This window comes from Entelurus aequoreus, linkage group LG12 (genome assembly GCF_033978785.1).
Source record: "Entelurus aequoreus isolate RoL-2023_Sb linkage group LG12, RoL_Eaeq_v1.1, whole genome shotgun sequence".
NCBI classification, from domain to species: domain Eukaryota; kingdom Metazoa; phylum Chordata; class Actinopteri; order Syngnathiformes; family Syngnathidae; genus Entelurus; species Entelurus aequoreus.
Window position 1 is genome coordinate 14,960,818 of NC_084742.1, and position 16,261 is coordinate 14,977,078.

Genomic DNA, 16,261 nt, shown 5'->3' on the forward strand with positions numbered 1-16,261 from the left:
ATATTTAAAAAACTGGTGTGCTTTTGACTTCATTAAAACACACTTAGACATTCTATACACCAGCAGAAATAACAATGTATTTATCATCTAGGACGGGGGTCGGCAACCCGCGGCTCTAGAGCCGCATGCGGCTCTTTAGCGCCGCCCTAGTGGCTCTCTGGAGATTTTTCAAAAATGTATGAAGAATGGAAAAAGATGAGGGGAAAAAAATCGATTTTTTTGTTTTAGTATGGTTTCTGTAGGAGGACAAACATGACACAAACCTCCCTAATTGTTATAAATCACAATGTTTATATTAAACATGCTTCACTGATTCGAGTATTTGGCGAGCGCCGTTTTGTCCTACTAATTTTGGCGGTCATGAACTCACCGTATAGTTTGTTTCCATGTATAACTTTCTCCGACTTTCTAGGACGTGTTTTATGCCACTTCTTTTTCTGTCTCATTTTGTCCACCACACTTTTAACGTCGTGCATGAGTGCACAAAGGTGAGTTTTGATGTTATTGACTTGTGTGGAGTGCTAATAGGACATATTTGGTCACTGCATGACTGCAAGCTAATCGATGCTAACATGCTATTTAGCAGAGGTGTGGACTCGAGTCACATGACTTGGACTCGAGTCAGACTCGAGTCATGAATTTGATGACTTTAGACTCGACTTGACAAAATGTAAAGAGACTTGCAACTCGACTTAGACTTTAACATCAATGACTTGTGACTTCACTTGGACTTGAGCCTTTTGACTTGACATGACTTGCTACTTTCCCCAAAACCCAAATCTTAAAAAGTTATTTGGGAGCGCTCCGTATCTTTCATTTTGTACGTGTCTGTCTATCAGCGAGTGTGCTGCCTGTCAGCTGGTGTGCTGTCAGTACAACAGCCAATCAAATTAGTTATACGTTGTTTTCATCACACAGCATTCATCCAATCAAATTGCAGGACAACCACCGAACAAGAGTTGTCAAACAATGCGGCAGAGAGAAACAATTACGCCAAAGTTGGTTTCGTTCGGGTATAAAAACTACGACTTGGTCAACAAAAAACGAATTGCGTATGCAAATCACGCAGTTCGAATATTACAGACGGAGACGCAACAACTTCCAACTTCCAACTTCGTTCGACATTTGAAGTTGCCCAAAGAAGGGTAAGTTTTGAATGTAAGATAACATTTATTGGCTAAGTAACATGACTTTTATTTGCTGTGTAGTTAAATCAGTGAGGCTGTAAACTCACTGCTAACGTTATAACCATAGACATGTTTTAAGGGTACGCAGCATCGAGCGCTACTGCCTACAGGCGCAGACGAGACGCGGGGCCGCCATCTTGGAGTGGTGATCCGCTCCACTCAGTGCAATTCATTTGTCAGGAGCAATGAACTGTCAGCGCATTTAATTCATTTTACCTCACTGAATACCACTGATTTTCACGCGGTTTTTTGTCATACGTGTAGCTATGATAACGGACACATGTTTTGGCAAGTTTTATTATTCATAGTTTGCTTAACAGTAATATAATATTCTTATACGCTATAAGTGACCAGACGTCCGAGATCAAAACTGGGAATATAATCCCAGAGAAGGGGGAAAAAACGGTAAACTATTTTTAAATTGAAGAAACAATATGATTAGGTTATATATACATGCGTATATCCTACATAAACAATGTATGAATACATTAGATATCTATATATATTAGGGACCTATAGACTGTATCTCTGTTGCTGCAGCAGCAGAGAGTTTATTCTGTCTTGACACTTTGTATTGATATTTTGTATTACATTCTTCCCTTAAATGATCATGTTTACAGTGATTGTTATGTATGTATTTTTTATGTATGTCGCTTTGGATAAAAGCGTCTGCCAAATACTTAAACATATATAAACCCCTGAAAGTCGTTATATCAGCTAAAACCACCAATTTGTTTCACTACATTCAGAACAAAACCAAATGCTGTTTTACCTAACAATGTTAGTATTTGAATATTGTTACTTAAAGACTTATTCCTGGTTACAATTATACTGTTAAGAAAGTATTGTCTTATATTTTGCCTAAAATGAGAATGCATCATAATCAGTGGCGGCTGGTGAATTTTGTTTTAGGTGGGGCTGAAAGTTTGTAAACCAAACCCCTGTAGGGGCGTCATCCTCCAACAGAAGATTTATTTGTGATTTTCACATACAAATATTGAAGATCTTTGCTCCTTCTCAACTCTGTGGTAATATTATTTTCATAAAATACAACCAATAGTATGTTAATGTTTGTTTTTGCAAATGTGTTTATTTTGTAAAGGAATGAGTTAAATGTTTAAAATTGTTTAAACTATTAAAATTACTGTTAATAGTGCTATTATGAATTGCAATGTCAGCACTATTTTTTTTCTTGCAATTTCAAATGCACTTGTTTTAATAAATAAATACAGCGTTTTAAAAGCATACACAATCTGTGTAAAAATATTAGTCTGTGGTTAAAAGGACTTGAAAGGACTCGAAACTCAAAATGCAGGACTTGGGACTCGACTTGAGACTTTCCAGTCTTGACTTTGGACTTGACTCGGGACTTGCCTGTCTTGACTCGGGACTTGACTCGAGACTTGAGGGCAAAGACTTGAGACTTACTTGTGACTTGCAAAGCAATGACTTGGTCCCACCTCTGCTATTTAGGCTAGCGATATGTACATATTGCATCATTATGCCTCATTTGTAGCTATATTTGAGGTCATTTAGTTTCCTTTAAGTCCTCTTAATTAAATTTATATCCAATGACACATGTAATATGGCTTTTAATTTTTTGCGGCTCCAGACAGATTTGTTTTTGTATTTTTGGTCCAATATGGCTCTTTCAACATTTTGGGTTGCCGACCCCTGATCTAGGAAGACAACTGGATGTTTGCTTAAATCATAAGTCCACAGATCGTTTGAGGCGCTATGGACCCTTCTATTTTTTTTTTATAGTGTTTGGAAGTTGATGTCAAGCGGGACAGAGTCTTCTGGGAAACGTATAGCTTCCCTTCCCCCCCCCCCAAAAAAAGTCTAAACATGACCTTTTATATCTGGTCTGCACGCCATCAGCTTTTTATGACTGGACCAGGACCGAGGGATCAAGTTCTTTTGGACCCGTACAGTATTGTCCACAATAGATCACTGGAGGAAAGACAAGGCAAACAGTGAACACCATAACGTACCTATAGAGGTAGATGACATATCCACATGCTAGTTTACTAGGCTGACCATATTCTGAAATCCCAAAAAGAGGACATATATGTGTGCCAAGGCGGGAATTCAGAGGACACATATATGTGTGCCAAGGCGGGCAGCACGCCAAGGCCGGGACTAGGTGAACATTTGCCAATGATACTCGAACTTGCTTTATAAATAATAATTTTTTTTTAAATAAATCATTTTTTCTCCTCTGTTGACAGCAGTGTTGGCGCTAGGAATTTTCTAAATGGGGTCCCAGGGACCACATCAAGTCATAAAAATGTGGTCTCACAGTAAATTTTTGGGGTCCCACTTTTTTGTAAGCGTTTTGAAAACAAATGACAAATGTAAGCATTATCCTGTTATATCTCACATTCTGTATTGTGTTTTGGAAAAAGGTTGTCATAAATGTGAATTCATTAAAAAAGATAATACAAAAGAAAACAAATGTGTGTACATATGTAAATGTATTCAGTTATAAACATTCATTCACTTTCTTCTTTCCTTCAAGGATCTAAACTTTACCGCTTCTATGTTTTTATTTAATAAGTTGTAGGTGTATTTATTTCAGTATAAACGTGTAAAAAGTGTTTTGCTTGGGTCATGAAATGATGATAATGGTGTGCCAGGGCATACATACATTTTATATTTAACGCTTAAATCTCTGGAGTCTACATCAACTTCACATCTATTCCTCATTTCAAAATGTTTTAGTTTTTTTTATGTTGTTTTGTTTGTTTGTTTGTTTTCCGCCCTTTTTTGTCAAACAAAACTATGTTTTTAATGGCAAACACACAAAATATGCAAAATCTTCCACCAAAAATATTTTTCAAAGTGGAATATTTGATGTGAAGTAATCGGAACTTTTGATAGGTCAATAATTCATAATAACATTGATTTTGATTCAATATTATGTTTTGAGCAATGACCGTTTGAAAGAAGAAAAAAAACCAGCTTTGTTTTATTAGTCAACATTGCAACTTTTTCTAAATGACATTTCACCTTTAAGCTTTTTTATTTCACTTTTGTTATGTTTTTGTTTATTCTAATAGTATTTTTAGAATGTGCCGTGGGCCTTTAAAACATTAGCTGTGGGCCGCAAATGGTAAAAATTAAAAAAAAAAAAAAAAAAATCTGCGTCCTTTCTGATTTTAATACGTTAAAAAGACACAAAAAGTGCGTTAACGCCAACACTGCTTGACAGAATAACAAAATAAGTCACACTTATATTCTGTAACATTCACAGTTTTGGAAAAAAAAAGTGCAGAGGTAGAAATATTCAAAATAACCTCTTGTATATAATCTAAACATAAATAATGCCTCAAAACAAGTTAATTAAATTTAAACAAAAAACAGCAGACAAGCTCTCGCCCTGCACAGCTGTTTTGTGCTTTGTAGTGTCGATATGGGCTTGTAGATCTTTAAGCCCCTTTATTTGCCACAGATACATACGTTGCTGCTTTGCACACAGTGCATTCTGCTTCCCATGTGTCACGGCCAGGACGAAAACACGAATACTTTGCCCGCAAATCATCCGTGAAGTTGCATTTACGTTTCGCATTTCTTGTTTTCATGTCTGTCTCCACTCACTAGCTCTCTCGCTCTGTGTCTCTGCCCCTCCCTCACGAATGTTGCTACGTGCGCGCACCTTCAGTTTTTTTTTTTTAACCCCTTCTTAACTTAACCCTGAACGTACATTGAAAATACACACAACCCTAATTCAAAATGCCAGACATTTGAGGCATTTAAGAAACCCCGCCCGGACACCCCGGACACCCCCGCAAAAGAGAACATGTCCGGGGGAAAAGAGGACGTATGGTCAGCCTAAGTTTACTGCCAAACTTGACTTACGTTGGACTGGTTTTAGCATCCTTAATAAACTGGTCCTAACACGTTGAGCTACGACGGTGAAATTTGTCCTCTGCATTTGACCCATCCCCTTGGGGAGCAGTGGGCAGCAGCGGCGCCGCGCCCGGGAATCATTGTGGTGATTTAACCCCCAACTCCAACCCTTGATGCTGAGTGCCAAGCAGGGAGGTAATGGGTCCCATTTTTATAGTCTTTGGTATGACTCGGCTGGGATTTGAGTGTGTGTGTGACAATCATTGGTACTTTAATCTTTAATCTTTAATAATCCTGGTCGTCCACCTCCATATTAATTCCTTCTTGTGTGCTTATTCCCACTCTCGTCCCTAAACAGAACAAACTGGTTAGTATTATCTGGTTAAAAAGTATGAAATTCGCTAACATGTTAGCATAAAATTCACAATACCATATTACAATTACAACAGTAGTGAATATCCATTTAAGGATGGTGGTAAGTGAAAGAATCCCCCAGATAAGCTGGAAGAAGCTTTTGGCAGGGGGTCCAGAGGTCAGTATATGCATGGAATGCTGAAACATGGTGGCAAGCACAAAAACACATACATTAGGGGTGTGGGAAAAAATGGATTCGAATTCGAATCGATTCTCATTTTTTAAAAATTTGTTGGAGAATGAATACAGCATCCTGAGGCTCTCATCAAGCCGGTTCCAGATCTTTGGTCCCCTGCATACAACATTTCGAGCAGTACAAGCCAGTAGACGATGTTTACCTGATATCAGGTCAAAGTTACATGCTAACAGTAGAACAGCTAGCCCACTTCCGAGATGGCGCCAAGTATCGGAATTCGTGATTATTAGGTGAAAAAGTAAAAAATTAGTTAAAATGCTAGCATAAAACGAAAAGCTAGCATACTTTTAAGATGGCGCTAAGCAACAAAATCCATGATTTGTAGTTTAAATGAGCTAAAATGCTAGCGTAAAACAAAAAGCTAGCAAACTTTTCAGATGGCGCTAAGATACAAAATCCATGATTAGTAGTTTAAATTAGCTGAAATGCTAGCGTAAAACAAAAAGCTAGCATACTTTCCAGATGGCGCTAAGCTACAAAATCCACGATTAGTAGTTTAAATGAGCTAAAATGCTAGCGTAAAACAAAAAGCTAGCATACTTTTCAGATGGCGCTAAACTACAAAATCCATGATTAGTAGCTTCAATTAGCTAAAATGCTAGCGTAAAACAAAAAGCTAGCATACTTTTAAGATGGCGCTAAGCAACAAAATCCATGATTTGTAGTTTAAATGAGCTAAAATGCTAGCGTAAAACAAAAAGCTAGCAAACTTTTCAGATGGCGCTAAGATACAAAATCCATGATTAGTAGTTTAAATTAGCTGAAATGCTAGCGTAAAACAAAAAGCTAGCATACTTTCCAGATGGCGCTAAGCTACAAAATCCACGATTAGTAGTTTAAATAAGATGAAATGCTAGCATAAAATGAAAAGCTAGCGTACTTTTCAGATGCCGCTAAACTACAAAATCTATGATTAGTAGTTTAAATGAGCTAAAATGCTACCATAAAACAAAAAAAATGTCAATGTAATTAACAAAGTCCTGTGCAAATCATGTAAATAATATAAAATGTGTGACAAACAGGAAGGACATTCTACACAAATAAGAAAAGAAAAGACAACAGAACCACTCACAAGGATGTAAAAAATGTTTTAAGGAAAGCTTAAAAAGGGACATATCCTATCTGTAACTTTTGAGAACTAACAGCTAGCCTACTTTTAAGATGGCGCCAAGTAACAAAATCCATGGTTATTAGGTTCAAACCAATATAGTTAGCAAAATTGCTATCAATAAATGTTAGCATAGTAATGTTAACATGTTAATGTTAGCATGTCAACATGTGAACAGCTAGCATACTTTTAAGACGGTGCTAAGGTAATGAAATCCATCATTAGGAAGGTTAAATTAGCTAAAACGCTAGCATAAACAAAAAAAGTCAACGTAATTTGCCAAATCATGTGCATGTTATGTAAAAAATATCAGTTGTGTGACAAAACAGGAAGGACATTCGACACAAAAAAAGACAGAACAGAACCACTTACAAGAAACTAAAAACAAAAAGAAAACTAGGAAAGCTTAAAAACTGAATTTGTAACTTTTTTTAACTGACAGCTAGCATACTTTTAAGATGGCGCCAAGTAGCAAAATCCATGATTATTCGGTTAAAACACTTTTTTTTTTTTAATCGCTAGCATAAAACATTAGCTCAGTAATATTAGCATGTTAATATAAGGATGTCTACATGTGAACAGCTTTTTAGATGGCGCCAAGCAACTCAACCCATGATTAGAACGTCAAATTAAAAATGATAGCATGCTAACAGGGGATCAGCTTGCATACTTTTAAGATGGCGCCAAGTAACATAATCCATGATTATTAGGTTAAAACACATAACATTTGCAAAATTGCTATTCATAAAACGTTAGCAAAGTAATATTAGCATGCTAATGTTAGCATGTCAACATGTGAACAGCTAGCATACTTTTCAAATGGCGCCAAGTAACAAATCCATGAAAATTAGGTTAAAGTCCTAATTTTACAATTGAGCTACTGTATGTCAAACCATTTCCCTTGTGGATAAATAAAGTTGTCAATTATGATAATAATAGATTACATATTTTTAAAAGCATAAAAAAATGAGAGAAACAAGGCCAGGTCCATGACGGTACCTCACTGCGCTGGCGTGAGTTGTTTATTAAAATCAGAGTAATGCAGCGGCTACAACATTTCACTTGAAAAATAACAACAAAAATGCATCTATATATATATATATATTATTAAAAAAAGGCCCAAAAATAGCAGCTTTGACAGGTTTTACATTATAAAAAAATATATTCGGTCATCGTTGTGTTATGTACAAAAATTACACAATTTACACAGGGCTATTTACAATTAAATAAGTAACACAAAATAAAAGCACAGTTGGCGTCTTGTCAGTTCACATAAAAAAAAAAGAAAGTCAGCGAGTGGGGATTATATTGAGTTGGTTGTTTTTTTACACGTGGAAATAAGAACCTGTTTGTCTGTATGTACTTGTGTACCCTGCCTTCCGCCCAAGTGCAGCTGGGATAGGCTCCAGCCCCCCTGCGACCCTGAGAGGGGCAAGCAGCAGAAAACGGACGAATGGATAGACTCGCAAAACCAGCTGAGGACTTTGCAAAAATGACCAGTGATCGATGGTTTGTTATAATATGGCTAATATAGCCACACATCAATAAAACACAAGCTGGTTAAAAATCAGTAACTTATTGTATTCTTTGATTTATTGGATTATTTGGAGCCTTTTACTGATAACTTGCTGTGAGGAGCGATCGCATCAACTATAAAACAAGTACAAGCACAGGTTGATCATTTCCAGTCGTTTAAAAATCATTATGTGACGGAAGCGATGTGTAGTTTTTAAGGACCAGTTGATAGTCAAAGATCCTTTATACAGAAAGAATGTCTGTTGTTTTTGAGGACAGACTAACATTTTTAATCAAAGATCTTCTAAATGAAAGGAGTGGTGTGATGTTGTTAAGGAGTGACCGTCCAAATGTTGGTCACATTTTTTTTTCTTGGTGTGCAATACGGGCGTTAGTGTTTTATTTGATCTTTTATCGATACATATTAGTGCACAATATTTAGTATTTATTTTTCATTACGTTTTACTTCAGTTACTGTGTGTAAAAACCTGCACTGCAACAACGTGATTTCCCCATAGTGGGATGAATAAGTCTATCCTATCCTATGAAAGGTGTGTTCTGCTGTTTTTGAGGATGACTGAAAAAATGAAAGTCCACATGACAAGAGTAATATTCTCTTTTAAAGGACCTACTGCAAAAATGCAAGTCAAAGATCCTTTATGGGAAAGGGAGCGGTGTGATGTATTTGAGGACCTACTATAAACATAGTCAAAGATCCTTTACGTGACAGGAGCACTGAGCTGTTTTTAAGGGCCGACAGTACAAATGCAGTTCAAAGATCTTCTATATGATAGGATTGGTCAGCTGTTTTTGAGGACTGAGTGAAAAAAGATGAGTTAAAGATATTTTATATCAAAAAAGTGGCTTGCTGTTTTTGATGACCTACTGTAAAAATTTTACTCAAAGATCATCCAAAATGACAGTCATCCGCTCTTTCTTTTGCAAAAAAGCAAGTCAAAGATCCTCTATATGCAGGGAGTGTTCTTGGTTTTTGGGAACCTACTGTAAAAATATTAGTCAAAGATCCTCCACATGACGGAATCACCGATTGTACAAATGCAAGTCAAAGATCCTCTATAGGAAAGGAGTGGTGTGGTGTATTTGAGGACCTACTATAAACATAGTCAAAGATCTTCTACGTGACAGGAGCGCTGAGCTGTTTTTAATAGCCGACTGCACAAATACAGTTTAAAATATATGAAAGGATTGGTCTGCTGTTTTTGAGGACTGAGTGAAAAAAGATGAGTTAAAGATATTTTATATCAAAAAAGTGGCTTGCTGTTTTTGATGACCTACTGTAAAAATGTAACTCAAAGATCATCCAAAATGACAAAGAGTAATCTACTCTTTTTAACGACCTTTTACAAAAAAGCAAGTCAAAGATCCTCTATATGAAGGGAGTGTTGTTGGGAACCTACTGTAAAAATATTAGTCAAAGATCCTCCACATGACGGAATCACCGATTGTACAAATGCAAGTCAAAGATCCTCTATAGGAAAGGAGTGGTGTGATGTATTTGAGGACCTGCTATAAACATAGTCAAAGATCTTCTACGTGACAGGAGCGCTGAGCTGTTTTTAAGGGCCGACTGCACAAATACAGTTTAAAATATATGATAGGATTGGTCTGCTGTTTTTGAGGACTGAGTGAAAAAAGATGAGTTAAAGATATTTTATATCAAAAAAGTGGCTTGCTGTTTTTGATGACCTACTGTAAAAATTTTACTCAAAGATCATCCAAAATGACAGTCATCTGCTCTTGTTAACGACCTTTTGCAAAAAAGCAAGTCAAAGATCCTCTATATGAAGGGAGTGTTCTTGGTTTTTGGGAACCTACTGTAAAAATATTAGTCAAAGATCCTCCGCATGACGGAATCACCGATTGTACAAATGCAAGTCAAAGATCCTCTATAGGAAAGGAGTGGTGTGATGTATTTGAGGACCTACTATAAACATAGTCAAAGATCTTCTACGTGACAGGAGTGCTGAGCTGTTTTTAAGGGCCCACTACACAAATATAGTTTAAAATATATGATAGGATTGGTCTGCTGTTTTTGAGGACTGAGTGAAAAAAGATGAGTTAAAGATATTTTATATCAAAAAAGTGGCTTGCTGTTTTTGATGACCTACTGTAAAAATGTGACTCAACGATCATCCAAAATGACAAAGAGTCATCTGCTCTTGTTAACGACCTTTTGCAAAAAAGCAAGTCAAAGATCCTCTATATGCAGGGAGTGTTCTTGGTTTTTGGGAACCTACTGTAAAAATATTAGTCAAAGATCCTCCACATGACAGATCCTCTATATGAAAAGGAGTCGTGGGCTGTTTTTCGACGACCAACTGCAAAAGTGATAGCCAAAGATCCTCCACAGGACAGGACTGCTCTGCTGTTTTTAGGGACCTACTACAAAAATATTAGCCAAAGATCCTCAAAACGACTGGAGTGCTTTTCTGCAAAAATGTACATTGAAAATATAAGATTGGGTTATTTCCATCAAAAAGTGGGTTTCATTTGTGCATCCAATATTGACATTACTATTGGATCTGGCAACAGCTGGTTGCAGCCAGATAGTGCACTCCTTCGCTAACAGTTGCAATGTTGACATGTGTAGTCCAGATGTTGTGATGCTAATAAGTTGACATTCACCCTGCTAACGATTAGCACACTGACAGCATTAGCATATTAAGGATAGGAATATTAGTTCTCTCAATGCTGCTCATCTTAATTCATCTCAAAAGAAAAAATAAATACTCTTTTTTTTTTTTTTTTAAACACGTCGTCAGCGGCGAGAGGAAGAAGAAGGTCTATAAGACCCATAACATCTGACATGGTGAGTGTAATCAATAAAGTATGTACACCAGGACGGAGCGAGCACGGAAGACGAATGTCCTGCTGACCACACGGCCCACCAGGGGCCACGCTTCCCCCAAACTGAGACCCGACAGCCGTGTTGTCCTTGGCAGGGACCTTCACTCTCATGCTACAAACATTAGCACCACAACCCGCAGCAGCTCGCCAAGGCAAAGGAAGGAGGAGGGGGGGGGGGGGGGGCTGTGTGGGATCTTAGAGGGGGTGTCACATCCTTGTAGTCGTGGTACTCGGTGAGTATTCAAGTATATTCCAGGAGACAAAATACTTCAGTGAGTCTTCCCCAGCACAGCGTCAGTTTGTCTCGGGGCTGGGGTACAGCTTGAAGACCTTGTAAATCCACTCGGAGTAGAACGCCACGTTGACGAAGAGCGCCGGCCGCGACGAGGCGCACTTGGTCCGCTGCATGCTCACGCCCACGATGACTTTGCGCTCGTGCTCCTGGCAGACCAGCGGACCGCCGTAGTCCTTCTGCAGAGCGGCACAAACGTGACGAGAAGACGACGTGAGAGGAGTGAACGCCAAACATGCGTCTGGTTTCTATTCTATTCTGGAGCCTACCCCAGCTTCACTAGAGTGCACACACACTGATCTTTACTAGAGCCCCACTTCAGTCCCTGGTAAAGCCTGTCATTGATAACTGCTGGGAGGAGCGATCGCATTATTCATACAACTTGTCGACACAGCGTGTGCACACATGCTAATGTGTGAGCAAGGTTACCTTGAACTTTGACGCTAGATTATTTCCAGTCATTTATATTTATTGCCATAGCTGTCAGTAAATACTGGCTGGAGGAGCAATCGCATTATTTATACAACACATCGACTGTAACACCCGTCTGCACACGTTAGTACATAAGCAAGTACACCGTGAGCTTTTGTCACTGAATTATTGCTATAGTTATCATTAATAACTGGTTAGAGGAGCAATCGCATTATTCTCACAACCTGTCTACATAGCGTGTACACACGTGCTTGTGAGTGAGCGAGTTTACCTTAAACTTTTGACTCTGCATTATTTCTATAGCTATCATTAATAACCGGTGAGAGGAGCAATCGCATTATTCTCACAACCTGTCTACATAGCGTGTACACACGTGCTTGTGAGTGAGCGAGTTTACCTTAAACTTTTGACTCCGCATTATTTCTATAGTTATCATTAATAACTGGTGAGAGGAGCAATCGCATTATTCTCACAACCCGTCTACATAGCGTGTACACACGTGCTTGTGAGTGAGCGAGTTTACCTTATACTTTTGACTCTGCATTATTTCTATAGCTATCATTAATAACCGGTGAGAGGAGCAATCGCATTATTCTCACAACCTGTCTACATAGCGTGTACACACGTGCTTGTGAGTGAGCGAGTTTACCTTAAACTTTTGACTCTGCATTATTTCTATAGCTATCATTAATAACCGGTGAGAGGAGCAATCGCATTATTCTCACAACCTGTCTACATAGCGTGTACACACGTGCTTGTGAGTGAGCGAGTTTACCTTAAACTTTTGACTCTGCATTATTTCTATAGCTATCATTAATAACTGGTGAGAGGAGTAATCGCATTATTCTCACAACCTGTCTACAAAGCGTGTACACACGTGCTTGTGAGTGAGCGAGTTTACCTTAAACTTTTGACTCTGCATTATTTCTATAGTTATCATTAATAACTGGTGAGAGGAGCAATCGCATTATTCTCACAACCTGTCTACAAAGCGTGTACACACGTGCTTGTGAGTGAGCGAGTTTACCTTAAACTTTTGACTCTGCATTATTTCTATAGTTATCATTAATAACCGGTGAGAGGAGCAATCGCATTATTCTCACAACCTGTCTACATAGCGTGTACACACGTGCTTGTGAGTGAGCGAGTTTACCTTAAACTTTTGACTCTGCATTATTTCTATAGTTATCATTAATAACTGGGGAGAGGAGCAATCGCATTATTCTCACAACCTGTCTACATAGCGTGTACACATGTGCTTGTGAGTGAGCGAGTTTACCTTAAACTTTTGACTCTGCATTATTTCTATAGTTATCATTAATAACTGGTGAGAGGAGCAATCGCATTATTCTCACAACCTGTCTACATAGCTTGTACACACGTGCCTGTGAGTGAGCGGGTTTAACTTAAACTTTTGACTCTGCATTATTTCTATAGCTATCATTAATAACCGGTGAGAGGAGCAATCGCATTATTCTCACAACCTGTCTACATAGCGTGTACACACGTGCTTGTGAGTGAGCGAGTTTACCTTAAACTTTTGACTCTGCATTATTTCTATAGTTATCATTAATAACTGGTGAGAGGAGCAATCGCATTATTCTCACAACCTGTCTACATAGCGTGTACACACGTGCTTGTGAGTGAGCGAGTTTACCTTAAACTTTTGACTCTGCATTATTTCTATAGTTATCATTAATAACTGGTGAGAGGAGCAATCGCATTATTCTCACAACCTGTCTACATAGCGTGTACACACGTGCTTGTGAGTGAGCGAGTTTACCTTAAACTTTTGACTCAGCATTATTTCTATAGTTATCATTAATAACTGGTGAGAGGAGCAATCGCATTATTCTCACAACCTGTCTACATAGCGTGTACACACGTGCTTGTGAGTGAGCGAGTTTACCTTAAACTTTTGACTCTGCATTATTTCTATAGTTATCATTAATAACCGGTGAGAGGAGCAATCGCATTATTCTCACACCCTGTCTACATAGCGTGTACACACATGCTTGTGAGTGAGCGAGTTTACCTTAAACTTTTGACTCTGCATTATTTCTATAGTTATCATTAATAACTGGTGAGAGGAGCAATCGCATTATTCTCACAACCTGTCTACATAGCGTGTACACACGTGCTTGTGAGTGAGCGAGTTTACATTAAACTTTTGACTCTGCATTATTTCTATAGTTATCATTAATAACTGGTGAGAGGAGCAATCGCATTATTCTCACAACCTGTCTACATAGCGTGTACACACGTGCTTGTGAGTGAGCGAGTTTACCTTAAACTTTTGACTCTGCATTATTTCTATAGTTATCATTAATAACTGGTGAGAGGAGCAATCGCATTATTCTCACAACCTATCTACATAGCGTGTACACACGTGCTTGTGAGTGAGCGAGTTTACCTTAAACTTTTGACTCTGCATTATTTCTATAGCTATCATTAATAACCGGTGAGAGGAGCAATCGCATTATTCTCACAACCTGTCTACATAGTGTGTACACACGTGCTTGTGAGTGAGCGAGTTTACCTTAAACTTTTGACTCTGCATTATTTCTATAGCTATCATTAATAACTGGTGAGAGGAGCAATCGCATTATTCTCACAACCTGTCTACATAGCGTGTACACACGTGCTTGTGAGTGAGCGAGTTTACCTTAAACTTTTGACTCTGCATTATTTCTATAGCTATCATTAATAACTGGTGAGAGGAGCAATCGCATTATTCTCACAACCTGTCTACATAGCGTGTACACACGTGCTTGTGAGTGAGCGAGTTTACCTTAAACTTTTGACTCTGCATTATTTCTATAGTTATCATTAATAACTGGTGAGAGGAGCAATCGCATTATTCTCACAACCTGTCTACATAGCGTGTACACACGTGCTTGTGAGTGAGCGAGTTTACCTTAAACTTTTGACTCTGCATTATTTCTATAGTTATCATTAATAACTGGTGGGAGGAGCAATCTCATTATTTATACAACTCGTCTACATAGCGTGTGCACACATGCTCGTGATTAAGCGAGTTTACCTCAAGATTTTGACGCTGGTATAATGCCATTGTTATCAATAATAACTGGTGCGATGCAATGTGGCGGTTTACAGTAATAACTGGCGAGAGGAGCGATCAGAGGTAATCCCAGCCCCCCACAACGTTAGGGAAACAGGTCCATTTTATTCATCACAGTGTAAATTAAAAATGTTAAGCATTTAAATACACTTGTCTAGAATTTGAAGAATAATTTGACTTATGATTGTGCACCATGAAATCTGCCTAGCAACAAGCAGAAAGTGAGTGCAAACAATTTACTGCAACAACTTTGTAATAAATAATATTGATACATATATGTATAAATACTTTTTTTTACAAACGATAAGTGATTATCAAAAAAATATAGTCATTATTATTAATAATAATAAAAGGTGTGGCTATACTGTACTACTATAGAATGCAGGTTTTGGCCTTACATCACATACGCCTTCTCCTCTCCGTCCTCCTGCACATATCCTGCTGTCTCCGGCGTCCCCTTTGATTCGCGAGCACATGTCCCCGTCCACCATGGGCATGGTCACGCCGTTCAGCGCCTCGTCCTGTCCCGTGTCTGCGCACAAAAGGACAAACAAGATCGGTTGCAGCGAGGCTTTTCTTAGGTAAAAAAAAACAAAAAAAACAAGACCGAAACCAGTGGGCAGTACTTTTGGTTTCCCCCCATCCGTACATGGTGCAGTTTGTTCCCTCTGCAATGTGACACTCCTTTACGGGAAGATGGATGGTGGACGCGCCCTCGGACACGGGAGCTGGGCTGTAAAAAGACAGTCATAGTCAAATAAATTCTGCTGCATGTTTGAGCTACAACATAACGCAGATTTATTGGGGAAAGGTGAACACTCACTCTGACAGCTTCAGCATGACCAGGTTGGATCCCTCCGGCCCGCAGATGAGACGAGAAATGGCGAGTCTGGGATGGCGGGAAGACTCGTTGAGGTGGCGCACACCCACCTGGACGCTGTATTCCCTCAGGTCGGGAACGCTGATTAAGGACAATCAGTTGGGATGGAAGATGGAGATCAATCAGACCCTCAATAAATTTGGAATAATGCAATTCCATGCAAATGTACGGTGGTAAACCTCACTCCCTAATCGAAATGGGCGATTAGGGAAACTATTTTTGTTTCATCTGACCACAGAACTTTCTTCCAGAAGGTCCTATCTTTGTCCATGTGATGTCAGATGAAACAAAAATTTAGCTGTTTGGCCACAATACCCAGCAAAGGTGAGGCCTTTAATCCCAGGAACACCATTCCTACCAGCAAGCATGGTGGTGGTAGTATTATGCTCTGGGCCTGTTTTGCTGCCAATGGAACTGGTGCTTTACACAGAGTAA

General features: G+C 38.6%; 1 protein-coding gene across 2 annotated transcripts in view; it reads right to left on the reverse strand.

Annotated features, from left to right (window-relative positions):
* The window catches only part of LOC133661572 (hepatocyte growth factor-like), a 60,860-nt gene that overhangs the window by 7,267 nt on the left and 37,332 nt on the right, over positions 1 to 16,261 (reverse strand). The window contains exons 15-18 of one of the 2 annotated variants that reach the window (XR_009827960.1): positions 15,770 to 15,907; positions 15,573 to 15,679; positions 15,345 to 15,478; positions 3,041 to 3,140 (exon numbers count right to left, since the gene is read on the reverse strand). Coding sequence is in view for 1 of the 2 variants with exons in the window: in XM_062064860.1 (XP_061920844.1) it covers positions 11,435 to 11,611; positions 15,345 to 15,478; positions 15,573 to 15,679; positions 15,770 to 15,907 (556 nt within the window). In the remaining variant the exon portion in view is untranslated. Of the gene's footprint in view, positions 1 to 3,040; positions 3,141 to 7,750; positions 11,612 to 15,344; positions 15,479 to 15,572; positions 15,680 to 15,769; positions 15,908 to 16,261 lie in introns of those variants that run through there. The other variant, XM_062064860.1, reaches the window with a different exon arrangement.